This window comes from Myotis nattereri (assembly GCF_964212035.1).
Source record: "Myotis nattereri genome assembly, chromosome: 20".
NCBI classification, from domain to species: Eukaryota; Metazoa; Chordata; class Mammalia; order Chiroptera; family Vespertilionidae; genus Myotis; species Myotis nattereri.
Genome location: NC_138096.1, coordinates 5477014 through 5490884, shown reverse-complemented (window position 1 = coordinate 5490884; position 13871 = coordinate 5477014). Strand labels below are relative to the sequence as shown.

The window sequence follows — 13871 nt, the reverse complement described above, 5'->3', positions numbered from 1 at the left end:
CAGTTCTGACCCCTGGGACTGCTGGGCTGGGGACAATCCCACACAGAAGTGCAGGCAGGGTGTGTGTGGGGGGGGTGGGGTAGGTGCGGGCGGTCAGGGGGTGCCTCCCAGGATACGGAGGCACTTTCTCCCCTATAAGAGCCGGAGGGAGGGTGTGGTGCCAGAACCATGGACGGGGCAGACACATGAGAGCTGCTCTGAGAGACAGATGGTCTTGGCTCCCCTCCTTCCCACCCCGCCCAGTGGCACCAGCCCAACCACACACCCAGCCAGATGCTGGGAGGCCAGCGCCTGCCCTGCTCCCGGCCCCACACTCACCGGACACCAGGGGAGGCACGGCCTGTGGATGAGCCCCTCGGAGAGGCCCTCAGGGGGAGCTGGCTCTGGCAAACCCCAGTAGCTTCGAGCCGCCACTCATTTCCTGCAGGGTCTCCTGCCCACAGGGCCACGGGCACCAGCCTGTGCGGGCTTTCCTGGAGGGACACAGACACTCGGCATGAGAAGCGTCCTCTCCCGGCCCAGCTCTGGCCTGGGCCCCGCGGACACTCCCCTCCCCGCGCCTGCCCCAGGGTCTCTGATCTCAAACGCTCGCATGGACCCTGTGTCCTCCCGATGGGCGCCCTCCTGCCCTGGCCTCTCCCAGAACTGGTTCTAGGCCTGCGTTCCTCTGGGCCACCCCGCTCCCCACCTCCTCACCCCAGCCTCCCCCTCCTCTCCTGGGGCAGGAGACCCTGCTGGGGCCAGTGATCTGCTCTGGGCTATGGGGCTCATCTGGGCCCCACGGGTGGCTGCTGCCAGGGACAGGGCAGAACAGACAAGGAAGGCTTGAGAGTGAAATGGTAAGACAAGAACAGCCTCATAAAATGCTCACAGAGGGAACACTGTCCCTGAGGAGCAGGGAGGGTGGGGGCCGCTGGCTGGGCTGGGCGGTACCAGGGGACAGCCCTCCCCAAGGCTGCTGCATGCTGAGCTTAGGGGAGCAGAGGCCCCAAGGGAGGAAGGCGCTGTGGTTCCCCTTCTTCCTTGAGCCCCAGTCATGCCTCTCAGTCCATTTCCTCTTGCCAAACAGAGTCCCTTGATAAGAAGGGCCCCGGGAGGTCAGCCTGGGGTCTGGGACGGCCGGTCAGCCAGCCCCTCCGGATGACGTGCCACTGAGCGCACAGCTGTGCAGGCCCTGTCTCCCCGCCTTTCAGCTCAGCTGTAGCCTGTCCTGCCGGTCACACACACACAAAGCCCAGCGTCTGCTGAAACACCATGGCCCCTCCAGGCAGGGCTGACAAGGGGGGGGAGGGGGGGAAGAGGGGACTCAGTGGACCAAGATCAAAAGGGTGCTGGCTCAGGAGCTGAAACGCTGACCGTTCTGGGCAGGGGCCAAGCCAGCAAGCAGGCCCCGTGGTCACAGGAGCCGTGCCTGGCCGCGACCTTCGCAATATCCAGTGATCTGATATTTGTTTGACAAGTGTATGCAAATGCCTAGCACTTATCCATGCCTCCTCGGCTCATTCCTAGCCAAGAGCCTGGAGGAGGAGATCCAAGAATTCCCACTGAGCCAGGTGGGCAGCAGGGGACTCGCGCCCCCAACGCCAAGTTCAGCCCATGCGCCCCCCGCCCCCCGCCCCGAATCTGGTTGTGGCCCGTGGGACAGAGGGCCGAGTCCAACAGCTGTTCTCAAACTTGCCAAAGAAAGCCAACCACCAAGGCTAGCCCGCTGCCCACCTGAGCTGGCCCTAGGCACACTTCACTTGAAGATCTCTATTTCTTCCAGAAATACCAGTAGAATGAGGCAGGAGGCGTGTGCACGGTACTGGCTCTCACAAGAAGAGCGTTCTTGCCCCAGCCGGTTTAGCTCAGTGGATAGAGCATCAGCTTGTGGACTGAAGGGTCCCAGGTTCGATTCTGGTCAGGGGCACATGCCCAGGTTGCAAGTCCAATCCCCTGCAGGGGGCATGCAGGAAGCAGCCAATCAATGATTCTCTCTCATCATTGATGTTTCTATCAATCTCTCTCCCTCTTCCTTCCTTTCTGAAATCAATAAAAATATATATTTTTTAAAAAAGAGCGTTCCTGCCGAAACCGGTTTGGCTCAGTGGATAGAGCGTCGGCCTGCGGACTGAAAGGTCCCAGGTTCGATTCCGGTCAAGGGCATGTACCTGGGTTGCGGGCATATCCCCAGTAGGAGATGTGCAGGAGGCAGCTGATCGATGTTTCTCTCTCATCGATGTTTCTAACTCTCTATCTCTCTCCCATCCTCTCTGTAAAAAATCAATAAAATATATTAAAAAAAAAAAAGAGCGTTCTTAATATCACCCAATCACCACATTTTCAGGTTTTGTTACAACGATCGCAGGACTACAAGCTGCCGGAGCCCTTCTAAGGGAGCTGGAGCAGAAGAAGGTTACAAAGTAAACACAAACTTCTCACAGTGCCACCCAAGAGGACCCAGGTGCGGGGTGACTGTTTACCTCCACACACACTCAACCCTGGAGTGACAAGTAACTGGCCCAGCGATGAGAGGCAGTGCGCCTGGCATTTGGCAGGCACACACCCGAGACAATGCCCATAAAGGCCTTAGCCCAGGGCCCAGCCCTGGGAACACTTCAAAGCTGTTTGCTTCATATATATTTCAGAGAGGAAGTGACAGACACAGAGAGAGAGAGACAGAGAGAGAGAGAGAGAGAGAGACATCAATGATGAGAGAGAAGTATTGACCAGCAGCCTCCTGCACGCCCCCCACTGGGGATGGAGCCTGCAACGGGGACATGCGCCCTGACCTGGAATCGAACCGTGACCTCCTGGTTCCTAGGTGGATGCTCAACCACTGAACCACACCGGCCCTGTTTGCTTTGACGTCCCCTCCAGCGAATGGCAAACCCACAGGACCCCATGTAGAGCCCAGTGAACAGCGAGAGAGACCTTTGTCCCAACTCTAAACAAACAGGGGGGCACGTGAGCGGAAAGGCGGCCTGGGCTGCTTGTCATTCACGGCAGGGCCGACCTCGGGGCTCCGCCAGGTGTCGGAGGAGGGGAAAGGAGAGAAAGGCCGTGGGGCTTGTGGAGGGAGAAGGGAAAACGCTAAGGGACGCCCCCGCCCCGGGGTCTCTCCGGAGCCCCAGTGGGTGCCCACCACCCTGCAGGGGCCGGGAGGGCCCCCTGGCGCCCACTGCGCCCCGGGCCTGGTGCGCATGACCCCCGGCCTCGCTCCAGGGGCTGGGACACAGCCGCACAACTTCAGGGAAGAAGGAAGCTGCGGGGAGACCCGGGCAACCACAAGGTGGACTCCCAGCCGTGAGGGCACTGCCCGCGCGGAACGATGGAGGCCACCCAGGGGCCGGGGAGCCCGTCTTCCTAGCGGAGTCCTCCTCTCTCCGCGTCCCTCCCCAACCTCCGCCGCCTCCACGGGACGGACGCCGCCGGGACGGCAGGGAGTGGCCACCGAGGGGCAGGCCGAGCCGGGGCAGCGCGGGGGACGCACACACCGGCCCTTCCCAGGCCCGCCGCGCGCGGTGCCAGGAGGAACAGCTCCAGGCTGCGCCCCGGTTGGGCTGGGGGGTCGGCTTCCCGCTGACAAATCCCCCAAGTCCGGGAGGGCCGGGGGAGGGGGAGGCGTCAGCGCAGAGCCGGGCGTCGGCGAGGGAGGGCGGGGAACGCCGTCGGGCGGCGGGAGGAGCGCGGGGCTGCGGGCCCGGGGCTGCCCCGCTGCGCCCACCCCCTCCCCGCCCCCAGCTCGGGCCTGGGGCTGCGGGGTGCGAGGGCCGCGCCCCGAAACCTGACACTTGCGTGGCACCCGGCGCAGAGCCAGGTCCCGCAGGTCCGGGAGGGCGCGGGCGACACCCCTCCCCCCCCCGGCGCGGCGGCCCCCTCCCCCGTTACCTGCGGCGGGGGCGCAGCGCGCGCGGAGGAAGCCGTCCGTCCGTCCGTCCGCCGGCGCGGCGCGTCCCGAGCGCCTGAAAGTTACAAAGTGAAACTCCGGCGGCGCCGCACATGCGCAGAGCGCCGGCCACCGCTTGCCCAATTTGCCGCCGCCGCGGGGCGGGCGTCCCGGTGCCGCCACCTGCGCGCGGGCCGCGCTCCCCCTGCCGTCCTCGCCTTGCGCCCCGCCAGCTCCCGTCCCGGGGCCGAGGGGACCGCCGCCAGGGCTGATTCCGCTGCTCAGCGCCCTCCCCGCCTGCACGGCACCCTCCCCGCACCTCGGGGAGACCCGGGCGCGCACAGGTGGCCGCGCCGCGCGGAGGAGGCGCCGGGGGAGCCTTCGCCCCCGTTCGTGGTCGCCCCGGTTTTGCATCGGTTTCCTAGACGGCTCCTAGGCCGCCCCAGAGCGGGGGGCTCTCGGCTGCGCTCGGCACCTCCGCTCCCCGCAGTCCGCGGCCACCGGTGCCGCTGCGGAAGGCCGCGCTCCCCCGCCGCCGGGAGCGCCCCGAGGGAGGGTCCTCGGTGCAGCCGCGCGATCCTGCCCGGGCCCGGGGTCACCGATCGGGCCCAGCTCGCCGAGCGCGGCCTGTCTCCCGGGCTGGGTACCGGGGTGCTTCCTGCCAACTGGACGGTGAGCTGGCCGGGGGCGCGGGGGGGGTGCACCCGGCAGGACGCAGGGCCCGGGTCCGTGAGGACGCGCCCACTGCGCTCCTTCTCGGGCCTGGGTTTGCGCACCTGCAAGACCCGGGGCTGGACCGCAGCTCCCGCCCAGAGCCTTCCCAGCGCTGATCTCTGATCGGTGAATCCGCACGCACACCTCTGCTCACCTCTAGGCTCTCACCCTTCATTGGATGACAAACCTCTCCTTACCTCCCTGCCCAGGACCCTAGCACCAGCCTGGGGGGGGGTCTCCTCCTGCTTTTCTTTCCTGTCCCATCGGTCCCCCCCCCCCCCAAACCTGTTACTAACCTTTTCCCAGTTTGCGCTTGGGCTCAGTCCGTCCCTCGGTACCTGTGCCTGCCATCTCCCGGCTCCTGCTGCTGCCAAGGCCCCCCACCTGACCTCCAGCGGGTTCCTGGGTGGCCCTGGACTCCCCTGGCTCCTCAGACTGACCTGTCCACTCTCTTCACATTCCCATACCCCCTACCCGCCCGTCCTCATTCCTTCCCGGCCTCAATGGCGCCACCCTGGAAAAGCAAGGTTCTAACCCAGTGACTGGAAGCCACTGACAAGAAGGAAAAGTTAGGGTCTTTGCTTTCAGAGAGGGAAGGGGCTTCTAAGTCTGATTTCCAGTGGGTTACGTTTATTTCAAAATCAACAGAAGTCCTAAGTGGTTCAGAGTGTGCATCTGGTAACCTTAGCCCCTGTTACGTATCACGCAGGGTGTGGAGTGCTTGTAAAAAAACATTATTTCCTAAAAGCTCCAGTAACGGTATGGCAGGCAGGGGTTTTCTCACTTGATAGAGAAGGAGATGGCGGTTTAGAGGGTGTGGAATGTACGGCTTATAAGAGCTGTGCAGACTAGCCAGGAATCCAGGGCGTCCGTACCCCAAGTACCCCAGGCCAGCTTCCCACAGCTCAGAAGCCCCTGCAATCTTGGCATTCTAAAGCAGTGGTTCTCAACCTGTGGGTCGTGACCCCTTTGGCGGTCGAACGACCCTTTCACAGGGGTCGCCTAAGACCATCGGAAAACACATCTATAATTACACATTGTTTTTGTGATTCATCACTATGCTTTAATGATGTTCAATTTGTAACAATGAAAATACATCCTGCATATCAGATATTGACATGACGATTCATAACAGTAGCAACATGACAGTGATGAAGTAGCAACGGAAATAATGTTATGGTTGGGGGTCCCCCACAACATGAGGAGCTGTATGAAAGGGTCGCGGCAGTAGAAAGGTTGAGAACCACTGCTCTAGAACGTTCTGTTTCCTCAACAACGGGCAGGCTTCTTGGTAAAATATAAAAACAGAATAAAATGCATTTTCTTTCTTTCTTGCAAAATGCCCTCCGTACCTGAGATGAGAACGCACAAGCCATACTTGAGCCTCGATTTGAAGCCCGGAGTGGCAGCTGGGTCTCTAGCCCATACCAGAGCTCAGCCCAGCTCCTGGGATAGGGCAACAATGGCCAATGGGCGTTTCCGCTCGTAGATTACAGAACCTACACGGGTAAGTGCTTAGATACAGTGCAGCGGACAGTACGAAGGAGAGAGGAGCCTGGACAGGCTGCCCGGCGACCAGGGAGTCTTGTTTCAGGGAGCGAATACTAGGAAGTGAGCTGACTGGTCAGAGGAAGCGAATTCAGAGCTCAGCAGAGAGCACAGAGCATCCGCCCATCAGCAGCCCCCGTCTCTCCTGGCACCCAGGACACTTCGGAAGCGCACACGTCAAGCCCCGCGGTGGCCGTGCCCAGCGCCCTACGGCTCCAGCCGCCTTGGCACGGGCGCCCCGTCCGAGGCGCAGCTGCACTTCTGCACCCGCATGTTGGGCAGGCTGACCACCTGGGCGCGGAGCCTGCCGCCCTCCTTGATGCCGACGATCATGGGCAGCGAGGTGGTCTCCGAGGCGATGCACTGCCTCGGCCCCAGGAACGGCCACTTGAAGGTCAGGGCCTGCGGGGGCTGCTGGCAGGTGCCCACGCACTCATAGGCCAGGAAGCCCGGGGGCTCCAGCACCCAGTGCTCGGCCCACTTCATCCCCTGCAGGTCAATGTACATCTCCTGGCGGCAGCAGCGGGTGCCCTCGGTCACTGGGGCCTCGGGGTCACAGTTGCCCTGAGCTCTGTGGGGGGCAAGGAGAGGCGGGGTCAGAGGTCAGTTGGAAGGGCTGAGGTCAGGGGACCCAGGGCGGGGCCCGGTGGGGCATCAGGGAGGGAGACGTGCGATGCATCTCTCGTGATGTTAAAAAAGCTGGATATCGCCCTGACCGGTTTGGCTCAGTGGATAGAGCGTCAGCCTGCGGACTGAAAGGTCCCAGGTTCGATTCCGGTCAAGGGCATGAACCTTGGTTGCGGGCACATCCCCAGTAGGGAGTGTGCAGGAGGCAGCTGATCGATGTTTCTCTCTCATCGATGTTTCTAACTCTCTATCCCTCTCCCTTCCTCTCTGTAAAAAATCCATAAAATATATATTTTTTTAAAAATTGGATGTGTGACAAGGATAGATAACAGGAAATAACCAAAATATAAACAATCTGGTGATATTACTCCTAAGACTCAAAGGGGAAATTGTATACACTCCTCCATTCCCATTGCACCCTGAGAAAAGACGCCCCTTTCAGTTGCAGGGTAATTCTCTCTTTGTCTTATTGATCAGGGTCACCCTTCGGCCCACAGCGCTCACCCGAAGTCCCCGAGGTCCAGGGTGTGCAGCTCCAGCTGGGGCTCGCCCTGCGCACCGTCCCAAGGCCCCTGGGAGGCAAAGCGGACCAGCCTGTGGGCGCTGGAGGCCAGCGGGCCCAGGTGCTCCCGCTGCACCGACACCTGCAGCAGCAGCGGCTCCTCGGGCCGGCTCAGCTGCTGCCAGAAGTTCACGGCCTCGGTCACGTCGAAGGCCTTCCAGCCGCTCTCGTGGATGGACACCAGCCTGCGACACACGCGGGACCCGGGCGCTGAGTGGTGGGGGCCGGGGAAGCCCCTCCACCGCCTCCCATCCCTCTCCCCGAGATAGACACCCCCCTCGCCCCCTCTGCCCTCCCCTTTTCCTCTACCCCCCCCCCCAGCACCCCTGGGCAACCTCCGCACCTGGAGTCGATGAGGGCGGTGCGGTTGGAGCCATCGGCGCGGACGTGCAGCCACTCGATGGTGACCCGGGCCCGGTCGCTGCGAGGGGACAGCCGCTCGTGCCTGCGGAGCGCGGCCTCGGGGACCGGCTCCTGGAGGAGGCGCAGCACGGCCTGCACCAGCTCGCTGTTGGGGGGCAGCCGCCGCTCCATGCTGAGCACCAGCAGGCGCGTGGAGGCCTCGGACGCCAGGAACCTGCCGGCCACCTCTGGGGACAACGGCAGTGTCAGGGCACCTCTGAGGTGGCCGGGCTGAGCCTGGGTTTCCCCAGTAACGCACAGGGAGAACCTGGGGCCTGGGAAACGGGGGGCCAGGGGCGAAAGAGGGCACCTCCACCTTCAAAAACTCCCGGCCCTGCTGGTGTGGCTCGGTGGTTGCGCACTGACCCATGAACCAGGAGGTCAGGGCACACGCCTGGGTTGCGGGCTCGGTCCTCAGTGTGGGGCATGCAGGAGGCAGCCAATGGATGAAGTTTCTCTCTTGTTGATGTTTCTATCTCTCTATCCCTCTCTCTAACAATCAATAAAAAAAATTTAAAATATTTTTTATTGATTTCGGACAATCATTTGCACTGGGGCTTATTTACTCGCTGCGCCGCCCTCAGGGGGCAGGGGCAGCTTTAGGCCCCGGAGCGGGTATAGATGGGCAGGCAGCCTTTCCAGGCAGAGTGGCGACACCAGGGTGGGTGAGGAGGGGTGGGGAGTGGGAGGCAGAGGGCCCGGGCAGTGGGATCTGGTACCAGCTGGCTCTTCCACGGGGCAGAGCGAGAGCCCCGAGTTTAACCTCATTTTCCTCTTCAGTGAAATGTCCCCAAAAGCAGAAGAGGACCAGGAACCTGTGAACAACTTTCTCAGACGCTGAGCCCAGAGGTAAATGGGATCACGCACAGCGGAGGGACCAGGCCCCCCAAAACCCGAGACCCCAGGTTGGCAACATGAGCCGAGGTCTTTGTGCCGGGCCTCCTCCTCTCCCCGGGCACCAGCCTGGCCGGGGAGCAGGTCCCTGGACCCCCAGATGGGCACATCCAGTCTCCCTCCCACCTCCATCCCCTTCCCACAACCGGCCAGGGTGCAGGGAGGGCCTCACCTCGGAAGTTCTGGCTGAACCTCTTCCCTCGCGATCGGGCGCCGTGGCTGCGCTGCAGCAGGGCCACGTACTGGGCCCGCACGTGGGCAGGGGTGACCAGCTGCTCCACGTCGCTCTGGTCCAGCGCGGGCACCTCCCGGAGCTGCAGCTGCTGCAGCAGGCTGCCCAGGATCTGCTCCTCGGTCACGGCCGCCCCGGGGCGGGCCAGGGCCAGCGCCCACAGTGCCCAGCACAGCCACAGGGCCCTCATGGTGCCACTTGGGAGGAGCAGCAGAGCGGATGTGGCCCCTGAGGAGGCTCCAGGAGGGTCCCAGCTGGGCGTGCTCAGGGCCAGGCTGGGCCAGCTTTATAGCAGCCCTGGGCTGGGCCTGGGTGGTGACAGGGAGGGAGGGAGATGGAGGGAGGGAGGGAGGCAGGTCACACCCCTCGCCCTCCTGGGAGCTCAGCGGCCAGACAGGTCCCTGGGCCTGAGGAGGGGCTGTCTAGAAAGGGCACAAAGGCCGTCTGTACCCCGGAGAAGAGGTAGGCATCTCATTATCCGCTCCACCCTGTCTCCCAGGGACGGAGCAGGGGTCCCTGGTATGTGGACTTTGAGCCCGTTCCTTGCTGCAATGGAACTGCCCACCCAATGCCAGGGCTCCCTGAGCACCCACCTGCCTGCAGGGATGAGGGGGCGCCTGGGGGCAGCGGGGATGCTGGGCTGTCCATGAATAGGAAGTCCAGTGTTCCCCTTGTCGGGGGAGGGGCGGGGGCACCAGTGGGATTTTGTCCACTAAGGAGCCACCTCCTCTCCCTCTTCCTGGCTCCTTGTGGGTCTGGATGTCAGAGTTGAAAGGATCTTGCCTCGGATCAGACCCTACATGGGCCCTCACGTGGGCAGGGGGCGGTGCACCCCCTTTTCCAATGTCTGAGCCCAGGAAACCGAAGCTCAGCCGGGGCACAACATCCCCAGGGTCACACAGTTCATGACGGATGCCTGCACAAAGTCAGGCCTGAGCTTCCCAGCCCACAGCGCTTTCCACTCCCCCAAGCGATCTCCAGCCAGGTCCCGCCGGCCCCTGAATCCGAGCCAAGTACCCCAGTGCAGGTGGGGGGTCCGGGCGGGGGCAGGGGGCCGTCCCCCACCTCTCCCCACCCCGTTTCCTGAGGCTTCCTCGGCCTGAATGTGGATTGAGGCCAGTGGAAGAGTTTTCCTGGGGAAATAAAACAACTGGGCAGTCAGCCAGGGGGGTGACTGAATAAAATGGGAATGTTCTCGGGAACTGTATGTGTTTATTTGCTAAATCTGGCCGCCCTCGCTGGAGGCAGAAAGGAGAAGGGACTGTGGATTGGGAGGCCGTTCACAATGGGCTCGTTAGTGGCCGGCGGGAGGGAGCCCCAGGCTTTGTCATGCAGAAGAAGGGGCGGCTCCCCACCCACCCACCCACCCACTCCCTCCACCCCGACTTGTGTCTGGCCCAACTCGCCCAGGTCTGGTGGCTGGAGGTGGTCCATTGGCCCTGGAATCAGATCCTCCATCCAGAGGGAGGAAAGGGAGGCAAAGTCATGGGGGGCAAAGTCATGGGGGCCCTAGTTGAGGACCAATTTGGACCTGGCCCTGAGCCCAGAGCTGAGGGGTCCATGAAGGGCAGTGGGCCGGTCAGCCTGGGGGACACTCTGCCTACAGGTGAGGAGAGCGCCGTGTCCACCATTGCCCTCCTGCTCCTAACAGGCCGGGATGTGACCCCAACCAGAGTCCAGGCTGCCAGGGGAGGGCCATGAGGGAATATGGGGGTCAGAGGTCACCCAGCAGACTCCATGGGGGGGTGGGGGGACAAATAGGACCAGAGCCCAGGTTCAGATCAAAGGAAGCTGTGAGGTTGAGGCCCAGCAGCAGGTCTGCTTCTGGGTTAGAGACCAGCATCTGGGTGTCCCCAGGGTGGCACATGTCCCCTTCGCAGCCAGGGGCAGCCACCCCTGTGGGTGCTCCAGAGATGCCCCGAGACCCAGCCTTCACCCATCAGCCTCCCTGACCTCAGGCCTGAGGTCCCTGGTTGCACCTTGGAGTCTCCCGACATAACCCTGGGAGGGCCTCCCTGACCGCCCAGAGCAGCCTGGCCTCACAACCACAGGGCCAGCCCTCGCCTGGGCCCCCGGAGCCCGAGAGGGTGTGGGACAGGGACCCTTGTTTCAGTTCCTCCAGCCCCTTCCGGGCAAGAGTGAGTCCTGGGCTCGGCCCCAGCTGTGCCACTGACTAATTGTGTGGCCTGGGATGAGTTTGCCACCATCTCAAATGGGGATAAGGCTCTTTCTGTACCAGGAACTTGTCGGTAGTCATGGCGACAGTCGGCACAGCCCTCTGACACACAGTAGGTGCTTTAGAAAGGGGAGTCTCGCACATGGATAGTAACTTTAACAATGTTTCACCTTTTAAATTCGGGGTGAACGGTGCTTCTTAATTTTTCTTATAATTAGGACACAAGTCAAAAGGCACGAAAGGGTGTCCTTGAGGAACGTCACCGCCCGTTCCACCTCGAGTGTCCGCGCTTTTCAGAGACACACGGAAGTATTCTTCCCACCCCGAGAGTCTTACTAATCTGGCAACAGGGTCTGTACCCTGTGTTCAAAATTACAATTTTAATGTTTCATTATAACTTTACTTTTAAATGACACAGTGAAAGGTCTCTCCCTGCCCTGGCTGGGTGGCTCAGTTGGTTGGGGCACCGAAAGGTGTGGGTATAATTCCCCGTTAGGGCACATACCTAAGTTGCAGGTTCAATCCCCAGGTAAACAGGAGGCAACCAGTCAATGTTTCCCTCTCTCTCTCAAATCAATTTTAAAAAACATATCCTCGGGTGAGGATTTTTTAAAAAAAAATAATTTTAAGTAAAAAGAAAGAAAGAAGCCGTAACCGGTTTGGCTCAGTGGATGGAGCGTCGGCCTGCGGACTCAGGGGTCCCGGGTTCGGTTCCGGTCAGGGGCATGTGCCTTGGTTGCGGGCACATCCCCAGTCGGGGGTGTGCAGGAGGCAGCTGATCGATGTTTCTCTCTCATCGATGTTTCTGACTCTCTGTCCCTCTCCCTTCCTCTCTGTGAAAAATCAATGAAATATATATTAAAAAAAAAAAAAAAAGAAAGAAAGAAAAATACCCACATACACCAGCCTCTCCCTGGAAGAGGGACTTTCTAAAAACCATTCATCTCCATAAGCTCCACTTCCTGCCTCCTTTTCTCTTCAATTAATGAAGCAAATATTTACTTATGATTCTACCTCTTCGATGTGTCCTGGGTTCACACCTGGAGACAAAGAGGAAGGAAGCTCAAGAGCAGGGTGGGGACCCCAGGGAAAGGCGGGGAGCCCCAGGGTACCCTCAATGCCCCAGCTTCAGGTGGCCCCCAGCGTCCTTCCTCCCTCTCCTTTCACCTTCACGCTCCCCTACACCCTCAATGCCCCAGCTTCAGGTGGCCCCCAGCGTCCTTCCTCCCTCTCCTTTCACCTTCACGCTCCCCTCCACCCTCAGAGGAAAGCATTGCTGACATTTGACAAAGGAGGCTCAGAGCGCTTCAGACCCGCCCAAGGTCACGGATTGACAATGAGAGCAAGGAGGGGGCCCATCCTGGCCAATGACATTGGACAAGTTCATCACCTGCCTGGCCTGGGCTTCCTTACGGAGGGAGATGGGGTGCTAATAACATGCGCCTGCGCTCAGTGTGAGGGTTCAGAGAGGGCCTGCGTCCACACCCAATCAGCATCGCTCCTCTCTGGATGCCAGGGCCCCTCCCAGGCCCTTCTCAGAATCTGGGCCTCAGCCCAGCCCTACCGACTAGCAGGGGGAGGGCCAATGACTGTCCTGCGAATGACACAGCACAGACTGAGCCCAGGACTCGCTCTGGCCAGGAAGGCGCTGGATGGACTGACACAGGGGTCCCTATTCCTCCTGCCCCCACCCTCCGGAGCCCAGGGAGCCCAGGGAAGGGCTGCCCGCTGATGCCGGAGGCCCAGCTGCTTGGGGAGATCAGGGAGGCCCTCCCACAGGCGGGTCCGCAGATTCCAAGGAGCCATGTGGGCCCCAGGCTTGGGGTCCGAGGGCTGATGGGTGCAGGTTTGGGGCGGCCCTGGGCTCCTGGGGCTGGGCCTCGGGGCATCTCTGGAGCACCCCCAGCAGTGTCTGCCCCTGGCTGTGAAGGTGACATGTGCCGCCCTGGATTCCCCAGATACTGGGCTCTCTAACCCAGCGGTCCCCAACCTCAGAGTCCCCTTTGACTCTGAGCCCGGGCCCAGTTTCAGCTCCTCCCCACCCATGGAGTCCGGGAGATGACCTCTGACCTCACCCTTCCTTGTGGCCCTCCCCTGGCAGCCTGGACTCTGGCTGGGGTCCAACCCTTGCCTTTAGGGGCAGGATCTCCACCCACCTGTTGCAGCCCCTAGAACCCATCTCCCCACCATGTCCTCAACTCCAGGCCCGAGGTTAGGCCCCCGTCGGGCGATGATCTTCACCTCTCCCCACTCTGCTGTTCCTCTCCAGCATAACACATGGAGCTTGGGGATGACCTCTGTACCTCTGACCTCCGGGCCCAATCCAACCTGCCGAGGCCAGACTCCCCCAGATGCTCAGCCCGGGAATCAGGCCTTTCCTCTGCATGACAAAGGGTGAGAGCTGCCCTCCGCCCGCCCGGCTAGCCGGTCCACAGTAAAAGTCCCAATCCACATTCGCTCTCTCTGGCTGATTGCCCGCTTATTTTATTTCCCAGGCAAACACTTGCACCCCTGGGAATCCACATTCGGGAACGGGGCCCTGTTTGCGGAGGGATCAGCGGTCTGGGGGATTTGCCCTGTGTCTGCCCCTGCGGATGCCCGCCCTACACCCATCTCCTGTAGGAAGGGGTCTCGCCAGCTCTCAGACCCCCGGCCAGCAGCCTGTGCAAACAGCCAGGGGTCTTGTTCCTCCTAAGAGACCCTGCCCAGTCTCAGGGCTTCACAGGCCATTCGTTCCTGATGACTCCAGCCTGAGCCTCCACTGGGCACCGGAACTGCACCCAACTGCCCTTCCACCCCCACCCGCTCCAGCTCTGTAAGTGGCTCCACCCCACTCCCAGCCAGGCCT

At 61.6% G+C, this 13871-nt stretch overlaps 2 protein-coding genes across 3 annotated transcripts in view; both read right to left on the bottom strand.

Moving 5' to 3' along the window:
* The window catches only part of TMEM63A (transmembrane protein 63A), a 28113-nt gene extending 27640 nt beyond the window's left edge, over window positions 1-473 (bottom strand). Inside the window, exon 1 of the mRNA XM_081114348.1 lies at window positions 319-473. The gene's annotated coding sequence lies outside the window, so the exon portion shown is untranslated. The remainder of the gene's footprint in view (window positions 1-318) is intronic.
* Window positions 474-5619: 5146 nt separating this feature from the next.
* On the bottom strand, window positions 5620-9037 carry LEFTY1 (left-right determination factor 1; the record flags this gene model as incomplete). Of its 2 annotated transcripts, XM_081114618.1 has the most annotated exons (4): window positions 5620-6701; window positions 7262-7504; window positions 7663-7909; window positions 8788-9037. In XM_081114618.1, the coding sequence occupies 4 exons, from the start codon at window positions 9035-9037 to the stop codon at window positions 6338-6340; spliced, it is 1104 nt and encodes a 367-aa protein (XP_080970744.1). In that variant the 3' UTR covers window positions 5620-6337. The 2 variants fall into 2 exon arrangements, with proteins under 2 accessions (XP_080970744.1, XP_080970743.1); XM_081114617.1 differs by lacking the exon at window positions 8788-9037 and having other exon boundaries at window positions 7262-8224.
* Window positions 9038-13871: the final 4834 nt, after the last annotated feature.